Source organism: Mchenga conophoros, linkage group LG8 (genome assembly GCF_057382185.1).
Source record: "Mchenga conophoros isolate Kocher_MC1m ecotype Shallow Benthic linkage group LG8, M_conophoros_male_GT1.1, whole genome shotgun sequence".
Classification (NCBI taxonomy): Eukaryota; Metazoa; Chordata; class Actinopteri; order Cichliformes; family Cichlidae; genus Mchenga; species Mchenga conophoros.
The window spans coordinates 9,667,731-9,693,014 of NC_140533.1; the positions used below are offsets into that span (position 1 = coordinate 9,667,731).

At 44.4% G+C, this 25,284-nt stretch overlaps 1 protein-coding gene across 7 annotated transcripts in view; it reads right to left on the minus strand.

The window, feature by feature from the left end:
- The window catches only part of arhgap22b (Rho GTPase activating protein 22b), a 50,586-nt gene that overhangs the window by 7,557 nt on the left and 17,745 nt on the right, over positions 1-25,284 (minus strand). For 4 of the 7 annotated variants that reach the window (XM_085283931.1, XM_085283930.1, XM_085283929.1 and 1 more), the window contains one exon: positions 6,645-6,773. In XM_085283931.1, the coding sequence (XP_085140057.1) occupies positions 6,645-6,773 (129 nt within the window). Of the gene's footprint in view, positions 1-130; positions 398-6,644; positions 6,774-6,942; positions 7,277-21,760; positions 22,091-25,284 lie in introns of those variants that run through there. The other 3 variants (XM_085283932.1, XM_085283935.1, XM_085283933.1) reach the window with 3 other exon arrangements.

Consider the following 25,284-nt stretch of genomic DNA (forward strand, 5'->3'; position numbering starts at 1 on the left):
CATTTTTTGGTTATTTGTAGCCTTCATATGATTACAAAGATAATTAATAAATAAATAAAAAGTGACAGTTAACATGAACAGAGGAAAAAAATGCCCAGAATAAATATGCAATTTTATGCCAGGTTATTACCTGTTGTTTGGCTGCAGCAGTCACAGCTGGATGTTAGCTTGCAGTAATGGTAGTAATTGAAAGAACAGGAGCTGCACAGTTGCAGAAAGCGTTTGTCATACCTCCCCAGCCCACATTTCACCATGTTCATCCATTCCTGTTCAGGCATTTGACTCTTGTAGCTGGTAATTAATCTTTCATTTATCCCACAGACTTCAGCAGAAACAAGCCAAGTTGAGGAAAATGACAGAGAAGCTTGGAAAGAGCAGCTGAGGAAGCAGAGACATGTTGCATGGGATCTGCTGTGACTGCAGTGCTGCTGTTAAGGAGGGGTCTATGATTTGGCACAGATCTATTCTGGACACAGAGGCAGCAGACTGGCACATTTTGCCTGTGAACTGGAGAGGGAGGCTGGAAATACCACCCAGCCGGTCAGGGGATTCACTCTGAACATACACAGCAAAATCTCCAGTGTTAATTTAACACTGGAGATTTTGCTGTGTAGGTGTCAGTGTATTGACTTTCACTGTGCATTTAGTATGAATGTTGAGGGGAAAGTGAAAATTCTAGTGATATAGGCTAATGATAAGCTAAGCTAATGCGCAAAAATATATTATTATATATTCATTCTATTGTTTCTTTTTCACAATTTTTTTTCTATCTCGTTTTAAAACTTTTCCTTTGGAAAGATAAACCCCCGCGTATCAGCTTAAAAACGCTTCAAAGAACCAAGGATAAAGTCCCCTTCTGGCCACATGTGCCTCAATTTTATTCCACAACTTAGACATCCACATTACTCACACTCTCATAACACATACATATAGGGCCTTGAGGGTGGGCACGTTAACGGCGTCCAGTGGATGGTCTGTGTATTCAACCCCACCTCTGGCGCCGGTGCCCACCTCTCAATTTTAAATCCATGTAGACATTGAGGGTTCTCGGGAGGAGCCGTGCTAACGCCTGCTGCTCTCTGGCAGCAGCACCATGCTCTCCCGTGTTTTAAATGCACCTTAGAACAACACGCAGCAACACTACACATGAGCGAGAGAAGGGAGGTTTGGAGTCTTCACACACCCCTGTTCTCTGCTGGCCATTGGGGCGGGGGGGCTGGAAGGAGGTGTTGGCCGTCCCTGCTGCTGCGGAGCCTGGGGTGGTCTGCTTGCCTCCACCCCGGGGGAAAGGGTAACATCTCCTGGGTCTAGGTGCCGTTTCCCCCTCCAGGGGCGAGGGTACCTGGACCCGGGGTATAGAGTTTGTTTGGGGAGTGTGATTGTGTGTACAGTGTCCATGTATGTCTATCCCTACGTTGGGTTAGTGCTGAGTATTTGTATATGTGTGCATGAGGGTGGGAATGCATGTTTGTGTCCGTGTCTATATGTCAGGTCGGGTCTTACACTCCACCTCTCTGGGAACTCCCAGGCCCTCCAAGGCCTATCTCCCCTCACCACACTCCCTGCCGTTAACTGATGCCCTCAGGGGTCGGTGCGTTGGTGGTTCTTGGTGACCGGGGCTGGGCGCTCAGGTATGTACCGGCTCACTCCCGGTGACTACTTGGCGGGGCCTGGTGCCTGTTGCTCGGTCAGGCCTCTTCTGGGGCAAAGGGGGCCCTCGGGCCTCCGGCCTCTCGGCCTGCGGCTCAGTTCACTCTGGCACAGCTGGCTGCCGGCAGCTGGCGCCACTGCAGCCCCCTCTGGCTTCTGCTCCGTGGCTACTGGGTGACCCCTCATCTGGGGCTCTCCTCAGCTTTTCCCAGGAGGGTGGCACGGATGCCCCTCCGGTGGTCTTCCTTGGGCTCTCGCACTCTGGGGCCTCTGGATGTCTGGGGCCTGGATCTCCTCCATGCCTGCTTCATGCCCTGGGGGACGGGGCTATGGCTCTCTACATCCTCTAGCAGACTATTACATGTGGAAACCTGGAAACCATTTGAATACAAGCGCGCTGATCCACACAGGTGTGCACACAGGTGTTCACTGTTCATAGACATAAACTACACCTCTATTGGCTGCCATCTCCAAGCATATTGTGCACTGTCTGTCCTTTTTGCTACACAACAAAATTCAATATTTAGTATTTACTGCTGTTTACACTTAGCTAGATTAATGCGATGCTGTTGTGTTTAGTATGTTGCTTTGGTTTTTTTGCTTGTTTTCTCTTCTTTTTCTCTCAACAGGTGATCCAGGAGATTTTTTTTTCTTCTTTCTCTTTTTAAGTGCCCTTTTTCCACTGTCCCTCTCCCCTTCTGTTTTTCTTTTCCTTCATCTTTCTTTCTCCCTTTCCTATCCCTCAGTCATGTCTGTCCTGTTTGTAACAACTGAAAATAAAATAAAATAAATAATAACAACAAAGGTCGATCAAATGGACCAATACGGCAAGGCCGTGATGATCCATTTGCAAAGTAAATCCATTGGGTATCCTTGTTGGTCTGCAGACAACAAATCTGACAGCTAAAGAACCAAATGGGACAGGCAAAAAAAAAAAAAAAAAAAAAAAACTTTTTAAAGGTGCTTTAGTTTTTTTTCCTTTCGAAGACCTACACAAAAGCTAGCATTTTTTGCCATCTTTTCAACGGTCAAAAATCTAGAAAAAAACATGCTAGCTTTTTGTCCTAGCAGCACAAAAAGCTAGCATTTCAGAAAAGTTAACAAAAAGCTGGACAAAAATGCTGTTAGAATTTTATCAGTTGCTAGCACAAAATGCTAGCGTTTTAATAAAAAGCTAGCATAGACAAAAAACTAGCACATATTTATTACAAGATTAAAATGAATTATTATTTTTCCAATCTTTTGGGGGGTATTAAAAAAGTTCAGATAGTGAGAAATGCTGTCATTGTCCAAAACGATAAACATGTGACTGGAAAGATGACCCAGGACTCTTTACTCTCATTTCTTCATGCACCAAGTATAAAATCTATCTATCCATTTTCTTCTATTATCCAAATTGAGGGGGTGGCTAACACAGACACAAATACGTTACACTCACATTCACACTTAATGGTAATTTGGGACCTTTCAATTACTAACTGGATGCCTTTGGATTGTAGAAGTAAGCTGGAGAGAATCCACACAGACGCAGGGAGAACATGAAAACTACACACAGAAAGACCCCAGCAAGCCAGTGGATTCAAGCCCACATTTAAAACTTCTTGTTTTGTGAGAGCAGTGCTAACCTCCGTGCATAGCATTGTGGTATTGCAACTTTTTCTTAATTAATTAGGCCTATGCTAGCTATTTATAAACGTCTGTTATTTGTGTTTCTTGTGTGGACATTTAAGCTAGTCATGCTTGTCATAGATCTTCCCTTATTTTTCCATCAGCCAAGCTTACAGAACTTCTTTTTTTGGGTGTTTTTATTTTCTAAAATTGAGGGAATAAACAAAGATAAATGACTAATTTTCATAAAGAATAGGTCTGCTAGTTGCCAGCAGCTCTTAAACATGCTTTACTAAAGACAAGGATTAAAATTAGATTAATGATATCATACAGTATATTATTTATGTGTTATTCTACATTTATCCCCCTGTTAATATAGAGCTGCTTTGTAACCCAACACCTTCCTGCTCAGCTGCTCCTTATGCCCCACATCATAACCAGACAGGCCTGGTTATATTTCTGGCCTTAGACATCCCGAGCAGACAGGGTGAGAATTACCTGCAGGCTAAAGAAATGAGACAGAGTTGGGGTTGGAGATAGTTTGCATAGCTCAGCTCAAGTGTGTTACCTAAACATTAAAGACAGAGCAGAGATGTGGACTGCAGTCTTTTCTATTCTAGCAGAAAGAGCAAGTTTCATAAATTTTGGGCGATGTGTTGAGCTTATAAGGCAGAGAGGAAATCTCCTGCACTGGAAGGCATGCCTTGAATTATTGCTGGCAAAGAAATATGAATAATATATCTTGCTTTCTTTTACACAAAGATGATGAACAAAAGCAGTGTTAGCTGGGCGTCGGGGGGTTCCCCGGAGGCATTTTCCTTGGGGGGCTCAACCCGGGGTAGCGGTCATGTCCGGTTAGGGGCTCTGTTGGCTCTCAGGTGACTGTTTCCTCGCGGCTGCGTGCAGCGGGGCTAGAGGAGGGTCTGTGCTGACGGACGTGGGTTACTGACCTGGTAGCCTGGCTGCCCCTGGGTGGGTCCGGGATGGGCGTGAGCTTTCCTCTCCTCAGGGGCTCTCTCTACAGGAGGGGGAGATACAGGAGAGGTGGAGGAAGATCTCAGCCTGGGTGTTTATTGTCTTATGTAGTCTGGAAGAAGAGTGGATGGTGGGGTGGGTGCAGTTTTCTCTGTGGTGGGATTGGGTGGACTGTCCTGGGCTCTGTGGGGCCGGGAGGCGCTGCTGCGCTGGGCCCCGGTCTGGATGGACCTGGGCCCCCTTTCCCTGGTGGGTCGCGGAGTATGGGGGTGCCTACTGGGGTCAGCGGGGGAGCTGGCCCCAGGGAGGGGTCACTTGCCCCTCCCTTCCTTCCCTCCCCATCTCCAGCTGCCTCCCTCTTCCCACTCCACCACAACCACCCACACATGCAGGACCTTGGAGTAGGGGTATGTCACCAGGGTGCAGAGGAGGCCACCCCCCCCCCCCCCCCCCCCCCGTCCCCTTCTGGCTGCCTCTGCCTCAATTTTATCCCACAATTTAGACATTCACATTACTCACACTCTCATTACACGTACATATAGGATCTTGGGGGTGGGCACGATACACGGAATCCAAAGTACCATCAGGGTGTACACCCCACCCCTGGCATCGTTGCCCACCTCTCAATTTTAAATACACGTAGACATTGAGGGCCAGCAGGAGGGACCATGCGCTTACCTGCTGCTCTCTGGCAGGTAGCTCCATGCCCTCCTGGGTTTTAAATGCACCTTAGAACACACATGCATCAACACTACAATGAGCGGGTGGAGGGAGGTTCGGAGTCTTCTCTCACCCCCATTCTCTGCGACCTGCTGGAGCAGGGGGGCTAGGACTAGGAGGAGGAGTTGGCCGTCCGACTGCGGTCTGGAGTGTGGGGCCTCCCTGCTGCTGCGGAGTCGGGGCGGTCTGCCTCCCCCCACCGCAGGGAAAAGGGTAACACCACCTGGGTCTGGGTGCAGTTCCCCCCCTCCAGGGGCAAGGGTACCTAGACCTGGGGCTTAGAGTACGCTTGGGGAGTGTGATCGTGTGTACAGCGTCTCTTTATGTCTGTCTCCACGTTGGTTGAGTGTGGAGTAAGTGCATATGAGAGCATGAGGGTGGGAATGGATGTTTGTATCTGTGTGTGCCTGTATTTCTGTGTCTATATGTCAGGTTGGGTGTCAGGCGCCACCTCTCTGGGGACATCTCAGGCCCTCCAAGGTTTGGAGGCCTATCTCCCCCTACCACCACTTCCCCTGCCAGTGGCGGACTCCCTCAGACATCTGTGCGTTGGTGGTTCTTTGTGTCCAGGGATGGGCGTCCAGGTACACACCGGCTCACTCCTTGGCGGCCGCTTATCGGGGCCTGGAGCCTGGGGCTCGCTCGGGCCACTTCGGAGGTGGGGTGCCCCCGGCCTCTCGGCCTGGGGCTCGGTCACTCAGGCACGGCTGGCTGCCGGCGGAGCTCACGGGCGCGTCACTGCAACTCCCCCTGGCTTCTGCTCCGCGGCTTCTGAGTGAGCCCTCATCTGGGACTCTCCTCAGCTCTTTCTGGGACAGTGGCGCGGCTGCCCCTCTGTTGGTCTTCCTTGGTCTCTTGTGTTCTGGGGCCTCTGGATGTCTGGAGTTTTGATCTCCTCCATACCTGCTTCATGCCCTGGAGGACGGGGCTGTGGCCCCCCCACACCCTCTAGCAGATCATTACATGAAGGAACCTTTTAAAAAACAAAAAACAAGCGCGTCCATGCTCACAGGTGTACACACGGGTGATCACACCCACAAACTACACCCTTTTTGGCTCCTACCTCAAAGCACACTGTGTTCTGTTGATCTTATGTGCTGCACAATAATGTTTAACATTTAGTATTTACTGTCATATTCCCATATATCATTGTGATGTTGTTTATTCTATTACTCTTGTTCTCTTCTGCTTGTTTTCTTTTTTCTTTCTCAGCAGGTGACCCAGGTGATTGATATATGCATTTTTTTTCTCTGCCCGTTCTGTTGGTTTTTGTCTTTTGCCCCTCTCCCCCGTCCCTCTTCTCAGCTGTTTCTCTTTCCCTCTTTCTTTCTCCCCTTCTTTCCCCCAGTCAAGTCTGTCCCATATTCAGTAAGTGAAAATAAAATAAATAAAAGGTGAATCAAATGGACCATTATGGCAAGGCTGGGATGGTCAATTTGGTAAAGTAAATCCGTTGGGCATCTTTCTTTGCCTTTAGACAACAATTCTGATGGCAAAAGAGCCAAACGGGACAGGCCAAAAAAAAACAAAAAAAAAAACAAAACAAAAAAAAAACAAAAAAAAAAAACAAGCAGTGTTAGCTTGGCTTTTATGTTTGTATATTTTCCTTAGAGAAATATGGATTTTTAGTTGCTACTGATTGGTGGCCTAATATGTTTTTTTCGTGTTTCAGTTCAAAGGTTTGGCTTTACCTCCTCCAAATGGTGCCCAGATGACCCGCCGTATGGCCTTGACCCAGTCGTCCATATCGCTCTGGGAGTTTGCCATGAGCAGGAAGGATTCATGGCTGATGGGTGCCCGATCCTTCTCTCCTGTTCCGCCTGCGGGGACACACAAGGAAGAAGCGTATGAGTGAGTACAACAGAGATGAAATAGGGCTTAATCGTGGAATCAAACTTGTGCTCTGCAGTGTGATGCTACTAGATGGGTTTTATTTTTGGTTATTTGTTTGTTTTTTTGTCTTCATAGGGAACTGCCTCATAAATTTACCTTGAAATAAATGTCAAACTGCTCAGGACTTTCTCTGAAGTATCCTAGCAGTTGAATACAAGATAATAAATTGTTGAGAAGATGAACTCTAACAGAAAAAACATTTAAAACAAACCATTACTGTTAAGAATTAACAAGTAACTATTACAGATATCATAAACATGTAACATGATAAATAATAAGCCAAAAACCTCACAGATCTGATAAAGGGGAAATGATTATTTGGATTAAGTTGGAATTGTGATAGCAGCAGATTTCGCAGAGAGCATTGTTTACTAGTTACACATATATAAGTGAATTTGATCTTCTTTACCTTAAGGTGAAGAGGTTTTGAACTCTTATTAGGTCTCTATGTTATGCATGTTTGATACCAAAATAATACATTTAAACTGAAAACAAGTCCAAAACATACATTTGCACTGGACTTGAGTGGGCTAAATGCTGGGGTAAACGTTTTGGTTTGGTAAGGTGGATTCAATTCAATTCAATTCGCCTCAAGGCACTTTATATTGTAAGGTAGACCCTACAATAACACATACAGGGAAAAACCCTGTAAAAAAAACTTTGGCGAAAGTGGGAAGGAAAAACTCCCTTTTAACAGGAAGAAACCTCCGGCAGAACCAGGCTCAGGGAGGAGCGGGGCCATCTGCTGCAACTGGTTGGGGAGAGAGAAGGAAGACAGGATAAAAGACATGCTGTGGACAAGAGCCAGAGATTGATAACAAGTGTGATTCAGTGTAGAGAGGTCTGTTAACACATAGTGGGTAATAAATGTAACTGAGGCAGAAACACTCATAGGATGCATCATCGGAATCCCCCAGCAACCTACACCTATTGCAGCATAACTAACGGTGTGTTCACACCGAACGCGATAGAGGCAGGCAGAGCGTCAGGCTTACATGTAAAGTCAATGGAAAGGCGCGCTGACCCGCGATTGCGGCTCCCGCGAAAATTCGGAAGCAGATTTGCGTCGCGAAAACGCCAAAACGCCTGAAACGCGCGTGAGTGTAGCGCGTTTCAGGCGTTTGACTCGCGAAAAAAACCACGCGCGTGAGTTTATGTGTTGCATTTTGTGCATACACGCGTTTCGCGTCCCCCGCTCGAGTTGGAAAAATCTGAACTCCAGCGTCAAATCGCGCCGCGACAACCAATCAGGAGCCTGGTGACGTGGCTGTTACCTAGTTCAAAGAGGCAGATCCAGCCAAAGCCCTTTATTCTTCAATAGAAGGAAGGCTAATCAATGCCGTAGCAAACAACCCGGAGCCGTACGACACCAGCTGCTTTCTGGACCGAGACAGGAATATAAAGGACCGAGCTTGGAGGAAGATATGTAAAGAGATCGGGCAACCTGGTAAGTTCATTTTTCTTAATTTTCATTTTCTTATTTTTGCACCGGACAGCATTGCATTCTGCAGCCTGATTGACAAATCTCCTGCGCTTGCCAAATTTATCATGTTTGGTTTTGATAACCATCACGTCCAATAGAAAAAACAGCACAAAAACACCCATAACTATGAGCCTCATTCGGAAATAGACACCTGCACCGCGAGGGAAAAAGGCGCACGAAAGTGGCAGGCAGATGAAGACAAAACACGGCATAATAATACTTTTACGTTTTGCAATCTACAAAGGTTTGCACTTTGAGAATCAATTGTGAGAACTGTGACCAATGTTCATGTGTGTGGGGAAAACAGTGTATAAAGTGCGTGGCCAGGGGCTAGTTATTCTGAGAACCCCTGCTGCAATAAATGAGGGACCACTGTCTACTCTATGATTATTATATTCAACCTGTTAACATTTAATACTGTATTGATAGAACCAACTGATTCTGAAGCAGAGCATCCCCTGTTGCTTCTCCTGGCTCCCCAGTCCCTGAGCTCCTGCTGCTGCACCCACAGATATGTACAGCAAGCACTGATACCTTTTTAGTCGGTGGGATTGCCTGTGATCACCTTTACTAAAGATCTACAACCAATCTGATTATATCCTGTTTTTGGTTTGTTTGTTTTTTTCAATGTTGAAATTAAAATCTAGTAGCACCCTTCTCATTTCTTTGTGTTTTGTGCTGTTTTACAGGCCCACAGGGGAGGATGGCTCCGAGGCAGATGAGGGACGGGTCCCAGGACGGTCCATCGGTGGTGGAGCTGGAGCCACACCAGTCTCCAATGGAGCATTTCCTCCTCAGCCTGGTTCCTGCTCTGGAGAGCAGCTGGTCCTTTTTATTCCTGTCTCTCTGTAAATACTTATATTTTATATATTTATGCTTAATGTATTTCTGTGTGAGAATTTTAATATTATTTCAAATCAAAAATCAACCAAGATGGCGCCGCGTATGGTTGCCCTGGTGCTTCAGTGCGTTACTTTTGTTTTGTTTTTGTGCATTTCTTCTGTGTCTGGGCACTCCTCTGGATACTCGTACACCAGAGAAGAGCTCCTTAACTACAGGACTACAACGCCTGTGGATTTATTTCCAATATTTGTCGCATCTGCGGCAGATTTACTGCTGACTCTGACCAGGAAAGCGAGACGCCGAAAGAGAGGGAAGCGAGCCGGCGCACTCGTGCGTTTGAGGAGACGCGGACTGCGAACTGCTCTTCCTGGGATCTTCCTTTCTAATGTACGCTCACTCGGGAATAAGATTGACGAACTGGCCCTGATGAGAAGCATGAACAGAGACTTTGCCTCCTCCTGTGTCTTATGTTTTACGGAGTCGTGGCTCAGTGAGAACATCCCAGACTGCGCGCTCAAGCTGGAGGGCTTCCATCTGCTGCGCGCGGACCGGCAGGCCGCTCTCTCCGGTAAGTCCAAAGGTGGAGGTCTCTGCTTCTACATCAATAGTGGCTGGTGCACAGATGTGACAGTGATTGCTCAGCACTGCTCTTCCTCTCTGGAATACCTTTTCATTCACTGCAAACCGTTTTATTCTCCGCGGGAGTTTGCTTCATTCATCCTGGCCGCTGTTTACATCCCGCCAGACGCAGATGCGCAGGCAGCTCAGTGCGCACTCGCGGAGCAGATTCTCCACACGGAGCGGACATTCCCGGACTCTCTCATCATTGCTCTTGGGGACTTTAACAAAGCCAATCTGAGCCATGAGCTCCCGAAATATAAGCAGTATATTAAATGCCCGACCAGAGAGGAGAGGACATTGGACCACTGTTACAGCACGATCAGCGGGGCCTATCGCGCGGTGCCCCGCTCTTCACTCGGACTTTCTGACCACGTCATGATCCACCTGATCCCCGCGTACAGACAGAGGCTGAAGCTCTCCAAACCTGTCGTGAGGACTAAAAAACTGTGGAGCAACGAGGCTGTGGAGGAGCTTCGCACGTGTTTGGAGACCACAGACTGGGACACATTGAAGGCTGCTTCTAACAGCTTGGACGAGTTTACGGACACTGTCACCTCCTATATCCACTTCTGTGAGGACAGCATTGTGCCATCACGCACCAGGGTGAGTTATAACAATGACAAACCCTGGTTTACTCCTAAACTCAAAAAGCTGTGGCTGGAAAAGAGAAAGGCGTTCAGAAGCAGAGACAGGGACTGCTACAGAGAGGCCAAGTACAGGTTCACTAAAGAAGTGGACATTGCTAAACATCAGCACTCTGAGAAGATGCAGCAGCAGATCTCAGAGAATGACTCGGCCTCTGTGTGGAAAGGTTTTAGGAATATTACAAACTACAAGCCTAAAACCCCCCACTCCACTGACGACTTGCTCTTGGCCAACACCCTTAACGACTTTTACTGCCGTTTTGACAAGCCATCAGGCAGCCTTCACACCTCCAACGGCCCCAACAATAGAGGCACTTTGGACACTCATTCCCCCACCTCTCCCCCCTCCATAGAGCCATCACCACCTTCAAACTGTTCACCTACAACACCCCCCTCCTCACCCCACACAAAAGAGGATTTCACACCACCTCCTCCCACCACAACTCTTCATATTCATGAAGCAGATGTGAGGAAGCAGTTTAAGAACCTGAATGCTCGGAAAGCTCCCGGCCCAGACGGCGTGTCTCCTGCCACCCTCAGACACTGTGCAAACGAGCTGGCCCCAGTGTTTTCTGGCATTTTCAACTCCTCACTGCAGGCATGCCATGTGCCTGCCTGCTTCAAGTCCTCTACCATAATCCCTGTCCCCAAGAAACTTAGGATCACTGAACTAAATGACTACAGACCCGTGGCTCTGACATCTGTGGTCATGAAGTCATTTGAGCGTCTGGTTCTCTCCCATCTCAGGACCCTCACGGCCCCCCTCCTGGACCCCCTGCAGTTTGCATATAGAGCCAACAGGTCTGTAGACGACGCCATCAACATGGCCCTACACTTCATCCTGCAGCATCTGGACTCCCCAGGAACCTACGCCAGGATCCTGTTTGTGGACTTCAGCTCTGCCTTCAACACCATCCTTCCAGACCATCTCCGAGACAAGCTTTCCCAGATGAATGTGCCTGATCCCATCTGCCGGTGGATCACTGACTTCCTGACGGACAGGAAGCAGCATGTGAGGCTGGGAAAGAATGTCTCGGACTCCCGGACCATCAGCACCGGCTCCCCTCAGGGCTGTGTTCTTTCTCCTCTGCTCTTCTCCCTGTACACCAACTGCTGCACCTCCACCCACCAGTCTGTCAAGCTAATCAAGTTCGCAGATGACACCACCGTTATTGGGCTCATCTCTGACGGGGATGAGTCTGCCTACAGGAGGGAGGTTGAACGTCTGGTGTCCTGGTGCAGCCACAACAACCTGGTGCTGAATGCCCAGAAGACAGTGGAGATTATTGTGGACTTCAGGAAGCACACAGCCCCACTCCCCCCCATCATCCTGACTGACACCCCCATCACCTCTGTGGACTCATTCCGCTTCCTGGGTACCACCATCACCCAGGACCTGAAGTGGGAGCCCACCATCACCTCCGTCATCAAGAAAGCCCAGCAGAGGATGTACTTCCTGAGGCAGCTGAAGAAATTCAACCTGCCAACACGGACGATGATGCAATTCTACACTGCAATCATCGAGTCCATCCTCACCTCCTCCATCACCGTGTGGTACGCTGGAGCCACTATCAGGGACAAACAGAGACTGCAGCGTGTTGTGCGCTCTGCTGAGAAGGTGATTGGCTGCAGACTCCCATCTTTGCAGGACCTGTACACCTCCAGGACACTGGGGCGTGCAGCTCGGATCTCAGCTGACCCTTCTCACCCTGGACACAGTCTGTTTGACCTGCTCCCCTCAGGCAGGAGGCTCCGGTCCATTCGCACCAGAACCTCTCGCCATAAGAACAGTTTCTTCCCCTCTGCTGTTGGACACATGAACAATAACCATATGACTGTTCCCACCACTAACACATGACCCTACGCTGTGTCACTGCATCATTCCATGTTTGGCACTGATCACCACCTGCACTCATGTATATATCTTTCAACGTAGCACTCTTAATTCTTATTCTCATGTATATATCCCATGTATATCTCATGCACATATCTTTCTACGTAGCACTTTTAATTCTTATCCCTACTTTTATTTTTTTTTCATGTCTATTTAAGTGCTATTTATGACACTATGTTTGCACTGAAGCACCGCAGCAATTTCCTAATGTTGTAAACCTGCTCAACATTTGGCAATAAACCCCTTTCTGATTCTGATTCTGAAATACATTTTTATAATGACTAATGTCTCAGTTCTACTACACAGCAAATGTTGGCACACGACTTGACACATGTAGAATTTATTTCATATTATACTAATGACAAAATATACTAATACAGTGGGATGCAGAAGTTTGGGCAACCTTGTTAATAGACATCATTTTCCTGTATAAATCGTTGGTTGTTACAATAAAAAAAATGTCAGTTAAATATCATACAGGAGACACACAGTGATATTTGAGAAGTGAAAAGAAGTTTACTGGATTTACAAAAAGTGTGCAATAATTATTTAAACAAAATCAAGCAGGTGCATAAATTTGGGCACCACAAAAAAGAAATGAAATAAATATTTAGTGTATATCAATGTGTGTGTCTCCTATATGATATATGGGGTGCCTTTGTCTGGACGTGCTTCCCATCCAGAGCTGCACAGCACAGAGGGAAGTTCCAGCGCTCCTGGAATCCCTCTGTGATGAACCGCCAGTCTCCAGGTGAAGGCACAGCCATGAAGTCGTCCACTAGACAGTCCCAGATGGCCGTCGCTGCCTGGGGGGTGATCTGACACACCGACTCTGTAACTGAACGCTTGGTGCTGAAGCAGTCCGCGGTGACAAGGAACCTGGACAAAATTGTTCAAAATCAGTATTATGTGTACTGCAGTTACAAAATACATTATTCAAATTCCAAAATACTTTGGTGATGTCAGATTTAAATCACAAAACTTAAATCTTACATAAAACATTTTGTAATTATAAGGATAATTACAAAATGTATATTAGATAATATCTAAAACAGTTGTGTTTTGTTTTAACTTTAACATATCATAATTTGATTGGTAGCAACTTTTGCCACTACAGTGAGCCAATCACTCATAATTCCTAAACATGTCAATCAGGTAGGAATGAAGTGAGACATTAATAGAAATAAAGAGTTGTATGTTGACATGTAGCCCTTTCCTTGCTTAAATCATTAATATTTTTGAAAAATTAATCTGTGATAAGACAGCTTATCAAGATAGAACCATGTAACTAGAGATGAACCAAACTGTTCACAGTTTTATCTAACTCTGTTTTAATAAAGGCTGTGACCCCTGCTATAGAGTCTGACAGCTGCAGGGATTATATACAAATATTCAACTATCCCAGAATTAAACCAGGTCTAAATAAAAAGGAGTGAGTATCACTACAAAGTTAACTCAGTGGTGCTAATGCTACAGTTTGATATCAGCAAACACCGAGCGCATACATTGATGTGACACCACAGCCATGCTATCATCGCAAACACTGATAACAGCATAAATCGAATTAAATCGGGACTTGATGAGACCTTCTGAGTATCACTAGAAATATTATAAAGAGTCGTCTCTGTACCACAGTTTGCTTTCAGTAAACACCGACAGCATTCACTGTTAGCATAGCACATCCATGTTAGCAGTGTATAAATGGATGGTTTAGCATATATTAGCACAGGTATCAGTAAAGGACTACGTATTAAACACTTTTACTAACCTCAGGCAGACGGACAGGCGCTCTGCAGGTGGGATTGAGCGCCTGTAGTCGGTGTCTAGGCGGGCGATTCTGGGACCGACGCGGGACAGCAGCTCCTCAAACTGGCCGAGTGAATGACGGGGATAGCGCTGGAATCGGCCGTCATCCAGGCGCAGCTCCTGGAGCAAGTGGTGAAACTCACCAAACTGCTCACGCCTCTGGAGTACCTGATGGACCCAGGTACGGCAAGGATGTCCTTTACGCCGCTACTCTGCTCTCCACAGTAAATAGAGAAAGGAGACTCTCTCTTCAAGCGCTAGCTCGACAGCTGCCATCTTGCAAAGATACCGGTCTTGCAAAACTTCCTCCCACATCCCTCCCACATTTCCGGTTCACGCGCGTTAAAATATGATATTTTGGGGCGCGATGGATTTTTCTTGGACACGCGTAGAGGTGCGAATGTGCACGCGTCAAGTTAGGGGCGTTTGGGGCTTTTTTCACGCGCCCATCGCGTTCGGTAGAGTGCGACCAATTTGGTCGCAAATGCGACCAAATTTTTCAGTGGTGCGACTAAAAATAAATATTTGGTCGCACCTGTGCGACCAACTGTTCGGGTAACAAACAAAAAAAAATCTCTGCAACTCTCTGTGTGGTCAACAACAGACACACATTATGCCCCTATCGTGGACTAAACCAATCAGAGATAGTCAGGGGCGGGACCTCTCTGATTGGCCGTGGTCCAGTTGAAAGTGCAGGTGGAAGAGAGAGGTGAGTAGCTTGAATAAAGCGATATCAATTCATTAACGGATTCCACACAAAGACGTAAACACAGAGCGGACCCGACACAGAATCAGCTTTGTCTTTCTCGGCTTTCTCACCCGACAGCCCGTACACGGACACGCTGTCGGAGCTTAGCAATTCTGATGCGTCGGGTCCGCTCTGTGTTTATGTCTTTTTTGCGCTGATTCTGAGCTGTAGGTTTTGTCTCTCTCCAACCAAAATTCGCCGAGCCAGCAGCAAAAGAAGCAGCAAACTACGCTTCACATTTGATCAATGTCGTCATGAATTCCCTCTGACTTTTGCTGTTTTGCTTCCACCAGGATAAAAATCGCACTTCATGCACAGCTCTCTCTCTCTGTACTTCAAGAACAGTTTGCCGTCTCAAATCCCTGTTTTCTGCATTATTCATTTGCTTATTACCCACCAGTCTACCGTTGTTTACAGCGCTGTCTTTTTCTTTTTTCACTTAAATGACCTCGGACAAGAAAGTCTAATTTCTGCTTTCAATACTGAAGAAATTTAAACTTCTTAAAATTATGCAAAATTGCAGAATATTGCAGAATATTTTTAAGGTTATCTGCTATCAAAAGCCAGACCAGAAAAATCTCCATGTTTTTCTGTGTTTTATTCTCAGTTACTTTCACACAAAGGCATCTGCTGTGATTTTCACAATTCTGATGAAGTCTCATGTGTGTCAGTATTGATAAATGATCAGAATTATATTATTTCTGACTGTCTGAGGCTAAATTGAATCAAATCAGGACTTTGAGAACCGGAATCGAATGGATTATAGAAATCAGTGATGATACCCAGCCCTAGTGAGCAGCCTACGCCTGAGAGAAGTGGATGTAGCTGTGGGTAATAAAAAAAGATGAAAATAAATTTTGTTAAGTTAAGGCCTGATCTGTCTGAAATTCATAGCCAGTGCTCTGACACGGTGCCATCAATCTTTGAATGCTGAAAAAGCACAGTGTATCCAGGAAACACATTATATGCTGCAATAAATGCACTGCCCAAGTGTCCCCTCTCCCTACTGCCTTTCAGCAACAGACAGCAGCAAACAGGTCGTCAGAGGAGGCCGAGATGATTAAGTTTAACATTTTCTACAATATTGACAAAGCACTTTAAGCACAAGTTTGTTAGTTAATAATTTAGAAATGAATATTGTCTGTATGGACTTCCCCCCCAAAGAAAGTGCACAAGTAAAACTGCGGTGTTAAGCGATGCGGTTGAAAAATTTGAGTGCGCCTAACTTTTGTGCTGGTACGCCTAAATTTTTAAAGTTAGGCGTACCGGTGCGCCCATGTCAAAAAGTTAGTCTAGAGCCCTGGGGAGGATTCAGGGTTTCCTGATCCAGCACTAACAACAAGCTTTAGCAAAAAAGGAAAGTTTCAAGCCTAATCTTAAAAGTGGAGATACAGTTTCTTGTTCTAGAACTGTATTCAAAGCCTACTTGGGAGCTAGTGTATTGCAGATCCTTGACACAGTGCTTTTGAGACTAGCATCTTTGGCTAAAAGGGTATCTATCAATGTTGCTCGGGGTATCTCAGAGACAGAACGGTAATGGTTGTGTGAATAACAGTACAAATGAAAGATAATTCCTCTGCTAGTCGATTGAATGTCCTAAACATCCCAAAGGTGCTCTTGGACTAAGAGCTGGATATTTACTTTTTATTTATTTATTTATTTATTTCATTTTTAAGGGCATTTTAAAATCTAGAAAAGGTATATAGTTATAGGTTTTGGTACTGTGACTCTGTGAATATGGCTATGGGCTCAAAATGTGGTCATAAATATTTTGTACTTGTAAAAAAGATTTGTGTGTGTAAAAAAGATTTGTGTGTGCGTAAAAAAGATTTGTATGTGTAAAAAGAATTTGTGTGTGCGTAAAAAAGATTTGTGTGTGCGTAAAAAAGATTTGTATGTGTAAAAAAGATTTGTGTGTGGACTTAGAAAAAAAACCCCTGCAAGTTACAAGTACGGATTTTTGACCCTATTTTTCTACCCTTCATCTGATTGGTTAATGTCATGTCAATCACAAATGTAACAATCCAATCAGAGAACAGATGGGTTTGGCTGTCGGAGGGGCGCTTTTTTGAACTGCAGGTCCTTGAAGGGTGATACCGTTTGAAGCTGGAGGATTGCTATATAAATATCCGATAGCAGCTAGGTCCCCTAACTTTCAGTAGCTGTTGAAAGGAAAAAGTTGTGGTATATCAGTGGTTAGAAATACCATTATTACTTTAGGATTAGTTTAACACAAAGTCAGGGCTGACCCAGGACCATTGCTGTGAGTCACAGTGCGCAGCATAAAAGTCCTTTCACATCGGATGCAGGATACGCTGCTAATGCTAACTGCTAACTAAAAGCAAAGGATCCAGAATTTGTTTCGCTGGCTGCTGGGCTCTATGGGTTTTTGCAGCAGCTCTACCTGTACTAGATGCACCTGCTCCTTGCCTTTTCTATCTCTGACTTTATGTCCTCTACAAGAGTTTGTTTTTTTTGCTAGTTCTTCAAATGTTCAATAAAAACATGTATGCTAATTCATAACGAAGAAAGCTTTGTAATGAAGACTGTCCTTTCCAAAACACTGCCCGCCCCCACCCCGCGGTCCGCAGCGCTGTTGAAAAGGCTGTGGAAGTCCCTGTATTAAACACGTAGACCTGTGACATAAAAATCACCAAACTCGGACGACCACAGACTGTTTTCCTTCGTGGTGATGAAGGAAAACGCTGGGTTGGCATGTAAAAGGGCATTTATTCCCTTCAAAGACCTGCAGTTCAAAAAAAGCGCCCCTCGACAGCCAAACCCATCTGTTCTCTGATTGGATTGTTACATTTGTGATTGACATGACATTGACCAATCAGATGAAGGGAAGAAAAATAGGGTCAAAAATCCGTACTTGTAACTTGCAGGGTTTTTTTTTTCTAAGTCCACACACAAATCTTTTTTACACATACAAATCTTTTTTACGCACACACAAATCTTTTTTACGCACACACAAATCTTTTTTACGCACACACAAATTCTTTTTACACATACAAATCTTTTTTACAAGTACAAAATATTTATGACCACATTTTGAGCCCATATATGGCCTCATGATGTAACAACAACGAACAAGAGCTGATTTGAAGGACTGGAGAAACCACAGTTTTGCTGGTAGGGTGTTGATATCTAAATGTATAGTTTATTCATCAAACTGAACATTTTACAGACAATGACACTTGAAGATACCCCCCCCCCCCCCCCACACACACACACACACACACACACACACATCCAACTTCTAAACAATTAAAAAAATAAATAACATAATCACATTTTGAAATAACCCCTCAATCTCTTGAAAACTCCTTTTTTAAATTTAAATTGAAGGTCTTAATTTAGGCTCAAATATCAACATCGTTTAAAGGTTTAAAAAATGTTATTTGAAGATGAACAAGGTAGCAGATTTTCTTTTCCCTCCCTAGATGAGACATTTAGATGGGACATTAGTGAATTCAAAGTGAAAATTATCTTATTTTATCAAAGATATTTTATAATATTTCTGACAGCAGCAAATGTCCATTTTTAAATTTTGTGTATTAAACTTGTTTCGTTTGGATAAACCAGGTTGAAAAATCACTGTGCTTTAGAAATGTGGGTTTCTTACCACTAGATGGCAGAGTTGTCCTATTGGGTGCTTGTACTTTTGCACTGTGACCCACACTGTGGTCCAGAGAAGAAGTGAGGGATCTAAAACATTAGCAAAGCTCATAGCTGCCTGAAAACATGTGGGGAAGAAAATCACATCGTACTGTAAACTCGGTGTGAGTCACAGTGAGCGACGCCAGGTTGATATAAGAATACCAAACATCTTATTTTTGTTTTTCAAATGTGTGAAATGTGATCTTCAGCAGCACTTGGGCATTAGGGTTAGATGTGGGCAATTGGCTGTGGCTGCACAGTCACTGTTGTTACAGTCATTTAGTTGTGAGAAGGGAAACCAAATATAAACAGTGGTGCTATAAAGCCAAGTGCCATTGTCACCCAGCTTTTCAAACTCACACTACCATGATCAACAATACACAGCGGCGTGTCATCACAAATGCTCCACTGTCTGGGAATACTGTGAGGAAATAGACTCACTGTCAAGCTTGCTTGTATTAATGAGCAATATCTGTAGTGTCATAGAAGCATGAGTCGTAAATAAGTCCACAGGAGAAGAGGGGTGATAAAAATGTAGAGAAGAGATTTGGACATTAAAGTGCTACCAGATCTCCTCTACACACACAGAGCCACTTAAATCGGAACATCCAAGCCTGGATTGACCAGCGACACAAAGATCCTATTTGCAGCCAGTTAAGATAATGTTTACTGCAGACAGTCGTCTGACTGGGTTTTCCTCTTCAGCTCCCTGCAATGAATTTGATTTTGGTTGCTCCACACAGGCATGAGACAGAGGTTGACATTTGAGCCTGCAAAGAGGATAAATGTTTGCAGAGCACATGCGTAAAGCTGCAGTGTTAGGAGTTAGGAGTGCCTGTGTATATTTCATTGAAGATACGCCCTGGAGAAATCCTGCTTCAGTATTTAAATGTCACAAAGCTCATAGACACTGTGGAATAAACGATAAGGAGTGGAAAGGATGAGTGGAGGAGGACAGGAGTATAAACAAGAGCTCTCCTAGCTGAAGTTACTGTTAGAACTTAGTAAACTGTCACAATAGGTTGAGATACCTGCACTCAGTTGAGGTAGTGCATTACTTTCTCATCATAAGTATATTTATGTCCAGGGGTGCACACAAGTGAACACAAAAGACAGCATATTCTGCACCACATCTTTGTGCGTTCATCATTTGTTTGAAGCCAGCTCACCTCCTCTAACCACTTTTCCGAGAATACGCGCTTCTTTTGCGGTTCGGACTCTTCTGACATTTCTTTGGAGGTGGAGGAACACCAAAGTAATTACTTAAAGGAGCTTGCTTCTTCGACATCTTTAGGAGTTCTAAACAAAGGTCTGTCCTCCTCCAGAAAATCTTATGTACGCAAACGTGCGTTGCAACGTCTTATCTAGTGCACGTGTTTTATGTAGAGAGCGAATGCGCACCTGCGGACCACTTATGTGCAGCCCTGTTTATGTCACTTATATTTTTATCCTGTGGACTGGCTGTCTGTTTTCTTATTAAACAAAATTGAACAATTAAAAATCGTTTGAAATGTAATTAATTGACAGGAAAAGTAACACTATTATTTGTTACAGCAAACAAGCAAAAGACGTTTCAGTATGTTTGCATTAAAGGTTTTCAAATAATAAGAAATACAGGTAATATACTTGTGTCATCATCTGATTCAGCCGCAACATACCTGCAAAATATAAAAAGTAAAGCTTATAAATCTGGATACTGCCCCTCAGTAAGCTTCCAGAAACTGGACAATCAGAAGAATGTGGGTTTTTGAGAGGGAGCGGTTAAAGAGCATGAGCAGCTTGTTTCAGATAGTGGATGAACTAAGGAACTGCATAAAGGGTTGGTGTAAGATAAGCAGGTCAAGTTTTTTTTTTTAAGGGAAATCATATAAAGTTACTCTGTTAGTTACTATAGTTACTCTGAAGTTACTCTACTCCAGGAATGGACATATGGAGCTGTGTGCATGGGGTCTTTCCGGGTACTCCGGCTTCCTCCCAAAGACATGAAGTTAGTGGGGTTAGGTTAATTGGTAACTGTGTCTATGTGTCAGCCCTGTGACAGACTGGCGACCTGTCCAGGGTGTACCCTGCTTCTTGACCTGGGATAGGCTCCAAATGAATGAGTGACCAAGAAAGGGAAACAATAAAAACAATAAAAATAGATTACACAACAGGTTCTGCTTCCTGATATGTTGTACCAACTATACAGTGAGTGATGGCTACGAGATCAAATAGTGGTATGACCAAGTGGCAGCCTCTGAAACTTAAAAATGAAGTTCCTGAAAGACTGCACGTCCTCTAGTGGCCACTTGAGGCACCAGAAAGCAAGTAACTCCCAACAGACGGTCTCGTTAGAACGCCTAACTTTTGAGCATTAACAAGAATGTTTACAGCCTATGGGTGGTTTCCTGCTTCATAAGAACTTTACAGGGGGTTGAATGCAATAACTTTTCCACAAAGCTACCTGGACTTAGCACTCCACTTTTTCTTCCATATAAGCTTCTGGTTCCATGAAATCCACGTGCCAGCAACCAAAACACTAACATCAAACCTTCAAAATGTGTAGTCCAAAATGAGTGGGTCAAATGCCATAGGCTTTCTATCTACAGATATCTATAGTTTGACAATCTATTACAGACTGTAGCAGTGCTAACCATAACCAAAGACACAGATACCCTTGTTACCACAAAGTAGAACTATTGTATTCTCCAAACATGCATTACAGCACAGGAACAGCTGTAATTTACTAGTAGCTGTGTGCAAGTGACCTCTCAGTCATGCAAGTAACTGCCAAGAGACATTAATTTGCTCATAAGGGTATAAAACCACTTTACCTAAAACAGAAGGGAAGAAGTTCAACAAGTCAGTATACTGCAGTGTGAAAATATGAGTGGATTAAACTAAAAGAAAAGTTGTTAGACAGGAATTAGCCAGCTCAGTGCTTTTCTGCAAAGTAGTCAGCATGTCATTCTCTTTTGTATTCACATTTTGCAGCAAAGCTTTTCATATAATTGCTCTTGTTGAGGCATAGAAATTTTAAAAAAACACCATCCGTTAAAAGTGTTCTTTGTGGGGCAGGAGGACAGGGCGGTCATGTTAAATCTGTGAAAAAAAAGCTCCATAAATAAAAGTTCTAAACATGCTGTAAATCTGACAGTCTCAAAGCTGCTCGGCCGCTCCACCTCACTGTCTACTACACTTGTAAAAAATCTCCAGCATCTGTTTCCCGTTACCTTGGAGATGTTGTTTCTTCAGTCTGTCCGGTTTACAGCAGACCGGCCCCATGGCTGAGTGAGCGGCGTGGGCTGGGGCAGGCGCTGCCTCCGGCCTAAAGCTAGAGCTCGAAGGAGTGGCTCCTCCGCCACCACCGAGTCCGTTTGGAAGCAGATCAGTACGCAGGTAGCACCGATGGCCAGAACCTGCCAGCGAGGCATGCTCGATGCCAGCGGAAACTAAACCCCGTCAAATGACCCCAGCCTCTTACTCCTCACTCGTTTATTCTGCCCTTCCATTCACTCCTCTCTTCCTGTCTCTCACATTCAGCAGTGTGGGCAGCAGGTCCGTTCCCTCAGCCCCCCTGGGGAGAAGCAAATCCCTGAGGAGGAGTGTAACAAGTCTCTCTCTCTCTCTTTCTGAGTGTGCAGTATCTGGGAGATGGGCTGTCCTCCAGTCTTTGTCAAACAAACCCGTACACACACACACACAGACACACACATATACAAAGAGAAACGGGGCAGTTCCTATCAGGCTCTGTGAGACAGATTCTTCCTTAAATGAGACAGAACAAAAAACATGTTACTGATACATATCCCTTTTACAAACTATTCTAGACATTTCTGAAGCTGGTTGCAATTTCAGAAAACTTTAGGAAGATGTGTTGTTCTGTCTTGTAAAATGTCTCTTGAGCAATTTAACCAGCCACTATGTGACCATGTATTCTGTTGACAGAAAAGAAGCAAAAAAGAAAACACAAGCATATTTTTCATACCCGCTGCTATAAAATACTGTTAATGTGATGCATCTTGCATGCATCTGACTCATTTAAAGTCAGAGAGAATCAACATGGGACCCAACATGTAGCTGTGTTAATGTTACAAAGGTCAAAGTGTAAAGAGAACTGGTTCTTTACTTGCAGTCAGACATTTAGGGTTGCCATATGAGGCAAAATGGCTTTTCAAACACACAAAAATCCTATGTGTGTGTGTCTGTGTGTATTATTCATCCATGGGTGATGTACTGTGTGAGCAACTAGTCCACAGCAGAAGCTATCACATTTGCACACCGCAATTGCATGTGCTCTTGTCCAGGTGGCTTATCATTGCGCCGCACCGCCAGAATAAAGGGTTAATATCCCCGAGCCAGCCGTTAAGTTAAAAAAGAATAATTTAAGATATCTACTTATTTGCTTATTTCCCTCATGCCTGTAGGCTTTAAGACAAGCTCAATTCAGACTCAGGCACATGACTGTTGAATCGGCTTTGTTTGGGTGCGCTGCTAGCTTTGTCTCGAGTACACACTGATTTAAAAAAAAAACAAAAAAACATAATAGAAGCCCAGTTTTTAATTGCAGGCATGCAGAACTACTCATGTTATTTCAGACAAATGCCAAAAGGAATTTGGTGTTTTTTCTGCTTCCACTCAAGTGATATTTAAGAGAGGGCTGTCTGCAGAGATGCAGGATAAATGCAGGCTGGTTATGACTTTGATGTTTCACATTTGTCAAACACTGAAAACCATTCAGCAGCACTTGCTTGCTTGCATGGGGGTTATTGTGTTGCTAGTGTCTGCCTTGCGTCTACCTTTTCCAATACGGTTGGCTACTTAGCACCACAAAAAAGAATGACCAGTAGATTTACTCTGCAGCCAGACACACACACACACACACACAAACGTAATCTTGCCAGAGCAGAGTCTATCAGTCAATGACATGACCCAGATGAAAAGCCAAGGTCTCTGGGCTCCCTTGAAAGACAAGGCTACTATTACAGCAGACAAAAGAGTGCTGAAAGTGAAGGAAAACCAGGCGCTGATTTATCAGCACTGATAGAAAAGTCCCCACCTTCATTTCTGGTCTGACCTCATATCGAGGGGTTACCAGTGCAGAAGTCCCAAACAGCTGCAGTGCGTGTGGGTTGCACTGCTGCTCATGACTGCCTGTTGCAAACAGATGTAGTTCAAAATGGTTCACTTTTAAACCTTTACATACAAATGATTCATTTTCCAGCCAGAAATAAAAGGTGAACCTAATGTGAGGGAACATAGAGATCCATGCACTATTTAACCATTTTAAACGGGAGAGTGAATTTGGGCTGCAATCTGTTTGTCTTTTTCTCAAATCTGTTTGTGTACAAATCATAAAAACTGAAAAAAAACTATGGATACTGACAATAATTTGACCATAAAATATGTTTGATTCAGTTCATCTTTATTACATATTGGGCAATAATGCAGCCCCTCAGGTCATCTTCTACCTGAAACAAGCTTGTTAACCCTTCCCATTTAACCCTCTGAACTGTAAATCATCATAGGTGTTGATGCTAGCCCTACCCATACTCTAACCTCATATTCTGAGGTTTTCTTTGTTCCCTGATTTCCAGCTCAACAAAAAAATCTGCCTGCCTGGAATTAGAGGTAGGGCTAGCGTTAGGGTTTTCTTTGATGATTATACTTTCTATATTTGCAAGTCCATTAGAGGGTCTGAGTTATGTAAATTTTGTCATTGGGCGATGAGGGTCCGTGCGGACCACATGCTTCCTTGGTTTTTGTGACCACATAGACTTGTCTGCGGAGAATTTCCGTTACAATGGACAAACTACACATGCTCCCCGGGTGGTGGACTTCAAAGAAATATAACAGAAATGACTACTCTGCAATCAGGTCTCCAGCTGTCTGCAGTGGAGGAAAATCAAGGCTTTAGACTTCTGAAGGTTAAAGGTCCTGATCCTATGCTTTACAGGCCCAACTATCAACGTGGGAACATAAATCCCCCATGAGGCCACCCCACCCCTTTGAATCCAGGTTTCTTCTGATTGGCTGTCCCTCACTAAAAGAACATTTGAACTCCAGGTGGGTGAGGCTGTTGCGCTCACAACCAGATCTGTGTGGCTGATGTGAGCATCTTACATATATATACACATATATATGTGTGTGTGTAATTGCTTAGAATCAGAATACTTTAATAATCCCTAAGGAAATTATGGCAAAATTATGGAAAGCATTTTCAGTGCTCAGAGTGAGTAGGAAAGTGCTATACTAGCCCATTTATATAGAATATGACTGAAAATTAGGAAACGCACAATAAAAATACCCTTAAAAAAATTAGCTGCCACCTAATTAACTAACAGATTAACATTTTTAGGTCTCTGCTCTATGTAAACGTATGCAAATGTAAATTTTACAAAAGACAAAAATCCTGTTTATTGTATAACAGAGACTACAACATAGCAACACGGCACTCCACTGTATATGTTATAGTGGCGAATCACTGTTCAGTGAGCTCATTATTGTATGTTTCAAGAGGGACCGCTCTGTGAAATTGGCTGCACACATGGCCAGACACATTAATGATTGCTTTAGAAATGAGAGGAAGCATCATTTTAACACAAGGTACAGACTCAAATCTCCAAGCCTATTCATTTCATACTAACGGGAGCGTGTAAACCTTCATCACACTAAGCCGATTACAGGCTGGAGGAAGAAAGGGCATGCTAACACGTGCTTCTGCGCTGAGCAGACAACAAATCTAACGTGATGTAAA